The 3120-nt window shown below is 52.9% G+C and overlaps 1 protein-coding gene across 1 annotated transcript in view; it reads left to right on the top strand.

Annotated features, from left to right (window-relative positions):
• Positions 1-3120, top strand: part of SOAT2 (sterol O-acyltransferase 2) — a 20734-nt gene that overhangs the window by 14559 nt on the left and 3055 nt on the right. Inside the window, exons 11-12 of the mRNA XM_008067289.1 lie at positions 1123-1220; positions 1603-1701. Of these exons, the coding sequence (XP_008065480.1) occupies positions 1123-1220; positions 1603-1701 (197 nt within the window). The remainder of the gene's footprint in view (positions 1-1122; positions 1221-1602; positions 1702-3120) is intronic.

Raw genomic sequence — 3120 nt, 5'->3', positions numbered from 1 at the left:
GTCTCGAACCCGTGGGCTCAGGCAGTCCACTCACCTCAGCCTCCCAAAGTGCGGGATTACAGGCTGAGCCACCAAGCCCGGCTTGGGTGTGCTTCTTGTTCCACCCACTCTGTGAACTCTCAGGAGCCAGAGCTTTAGATTAATCTCTACCCCCAATATCTGGCATGGTGTCGATACCACATAAATATATACATGAGCAAATGAATGAATTAATGCATACATAAGTTTGTGAGTGACTAACAAATGATTGGTAAGAGTTGGGGCCCTAGGCTGGGTGCAGTGTCTCAAACCTATAATCTCAGCACTTTGGGAGGCCGAGGCGAGAGGATTGCCTGAGCCAGCGGGTTTGAGACCAGCCTGGGCAACAATGGTGAGACCTCATCTCTACAATAAATCAAAAAATTAGCTGGGCATGGTAGCGCACGCCTGTAGTTTCAGCTACTCGGAAGGTTGAGGTGGAAGGATTGCCCGAGCCCAGCAGGTCGAGACTGCAGTGGCCGGGAGCATGCCACTGCACTCCAGTCTGGGTGACAGAGTGAGACTCCAACTCAAAAAAAGAAAAAAATTAACCGGGTATGCTGGCGTACTCCTGTGGTTCCAGCTACTTGGAAGACTGAGACCGAAGGATTGCCTGAGCCCAACACATAGAGGCTGTGGTGGTCATGAGCATGCCACTGCCCTCCAGCCTGCGTGACAGAGTGAAACTCCGACTAAAAAAAAAAAAAATGTCAGGCTTGGTGGCTCAGCCTGTAATCCTGCACTTTGGGAGGCTGAGGTGAGTGGATTGCCTGGGCCTGTGGGTTCGAGACCCGCCTGGGCAACTTGGTGAGACCTCATCTCCACAATAAATCAAAAATTAGCCGGGCGTGGTAGCGCACGCCTGTAGTTCCAGCTACTTGGAAGGCTGAGGTGGAAGGATCGCCAGAGCCCAGCAGGTCGAGGCCGTGGTGGCCGGGAGCGGCCACTGCACTCCAGTCTGGGCGACAGAGTGAGACTCCAACTCAAAAAAAAAAAGAGTTGGGGCACAGGTTGCTGGGCAGGGGCTCTCGGAGCCCAGGTCAGGGCTGCCTGGGGGTCCACACCGGCCAGTCTGACCTGCAGCCCCTTGTCCCCACCCACCAGGCATCTTCATGCTGCTCCTCATCTTCTTTGCCTTCCTCCATTGCTGGCTCAACGCCTTCGCGGAGATGCTACGGTTCGGAGACAGGATGTTCTACCGGGTGGGGCCTGGGCCTGGGCCTGTCGAGAGCTGGAGGCAGGGAGGGCAAGGGAAGGATTTGGGAAGACAGTGGCCGGGTTGAGAGTCACCTCACCTGTGCTGCTAACCTCCCATAATGAGAAACGCGGTCCCCTAGGTGTGCTTATCACACCATGCCTCCGCCTTCTGACCACCAGGGCTAACTGTCCTGTGGGAATCTTCTCCCGAGAAGGGAGCCGGAGCGAGGACAAGGACCCCAGGTCCTGAAGAGGGAGCAGGGAGAGTGCCTGCCATCTGTATTCAGGAACACCGGGACAGGGTGCGGGCAGAGGGGACGATGGGGAGAAGCTGGAGCCTGGGGTGCCCACCTCCTCTCCCCCACCCTGACCCCGTTCCTTCCGCAGGACTGGTGGAACTCAACGTCCTTCTCCAATTACTACCGCACCTGGAATGTGGTGGTGCATGACTGGCTGTACAACTATGTGTACCAGGATGGACTGTGGGTATGGATTCTGCGGACCCCTCAGCATCCTCAGTTAGTAGAGGCCCTCTGAGACAGCCTCTCCTTCCCTCCCTCTGCACTATCTACCTTTTTCAGATCTAAGGGCCCTTTTGATTTCATCTGTCCTCCTCCTCCCCAACCCAAGGATGGAAAGTCCCTCTGATGATCTAACTTTCTTCCTTCTTTATCTTTAATTCCACCTGCTCCACAGGGCATTTCTCCCCACTTTAGCCTTCTAAGGAACATGCAGGCTGGGCTTAGTGGCTCACACCTGTAATCCCAGCACTTTGGGAGGCCGAGGAGAGAGGATTGTCTGAGCCCATGGGTTCGAGACCAGTCTGGGCAACTTGGCAAAACCTCATCGCTACAATAAATAAAAAAAAATTAGCCAGGCATGGTGGCATGTGCCTATAGTTCCAGCTACTTGGAAGATTGAGGAGGAAGGATCGCCTGAGCCCAGCAGGTTGTGGCTGTGGTGGCCAAGAGTGGGCCACTGCCCTTCAGCCTGGGTGACAGAGTGAGATTCCAACTCAAAAAAAAAGGAACATGCAGATAGCAATTTTCAGTTACCAAGGGTTTTTGCATACATTTAATCAGCACAGTAATCCTGAGAAGTAAGTATAATTATATCTCCATTTTAAAATCTTAGAGCTGGGTGCAGTGGCTCATGCCTGTAACCCCCAGCACTTGGGAGGCCATGGTGGGAGGATCACTTGGGCCCAAGTGTTCAAAACCAGCTTGGGTAATATAGCAAGATCTCATCTCTACAAAAAAAAAAAAAAAAAAAAAAAAAAAGCTGAGTGTGGTGGTGCATACCTGTAGTCCCAGCTACTCAGGTGAATCACTTGAACCCAGGAGTTGGAGGCTGTGGTGAGCAGTGATTGTATCATTGTGCTCCAACCTGGGCCACAGAGCGAGATCCTGACTCAAAAATTAAAATAATAAAAATTTCAACTAAAGCCTAACAGGTTAATGAAATGCTCTTAAATAAGACCAATATCGGGCCAGGCACAGTGGCTCAAGCGTGTAATTCCAGCACTTTGGGAGATCGAGGTGAGAGGATTGCCTGAGTCCAGGGGTTCAAGATCAGCCTGGGCAACTTGGTGAGACCTTGTCTCTACTACAAATGAAAAAATTAGCTAAGCCGAGCTCAGTGGCTCCGCCTGTAATCCCGCGCCTTTGGGAGGCTGAGGTGAGTGGATTGTCTGAGCCCGCGGGTTCGAGACCCGCCTGGGCAACTTGGCAAGACCTCATCTCTACAATAAATCAAAATGAGCTGGGCGTGGTAGCGCGCGCCTGTAGTTCCAGCTACTTGAAAAGGCTGAGGCGGAAGGATCTCCGGAGCCCAGCAGGTCAACTGCAGTGACTGGGAGCAGCCACTGCACTCCAGTCTGGGTGACAGAGTGAGACTCCAACTCAA

This window comes from Carlito syrichta, unplaced genomic scaffold, assembly GCF_000164805.1.
Source record: "Carlito syrichta isolate Samal-C Ts95f unplaced genomic scaffold, Tarsius_syrichta-2.0.1 Scaffold309471, whole genome shotgun sequence".
NCBI classification, from domain to species: Eukaryota; Metazoa; Chordata; class Mammalia; order Primates; family Tarsiidae; genus Carlito; species Carlito syrichta.
The sequence above is the reverse complement of the archived record's forward strand: the minus strand, read 5'-3'. Positions and strand labels throughout refer to the sequence as shown.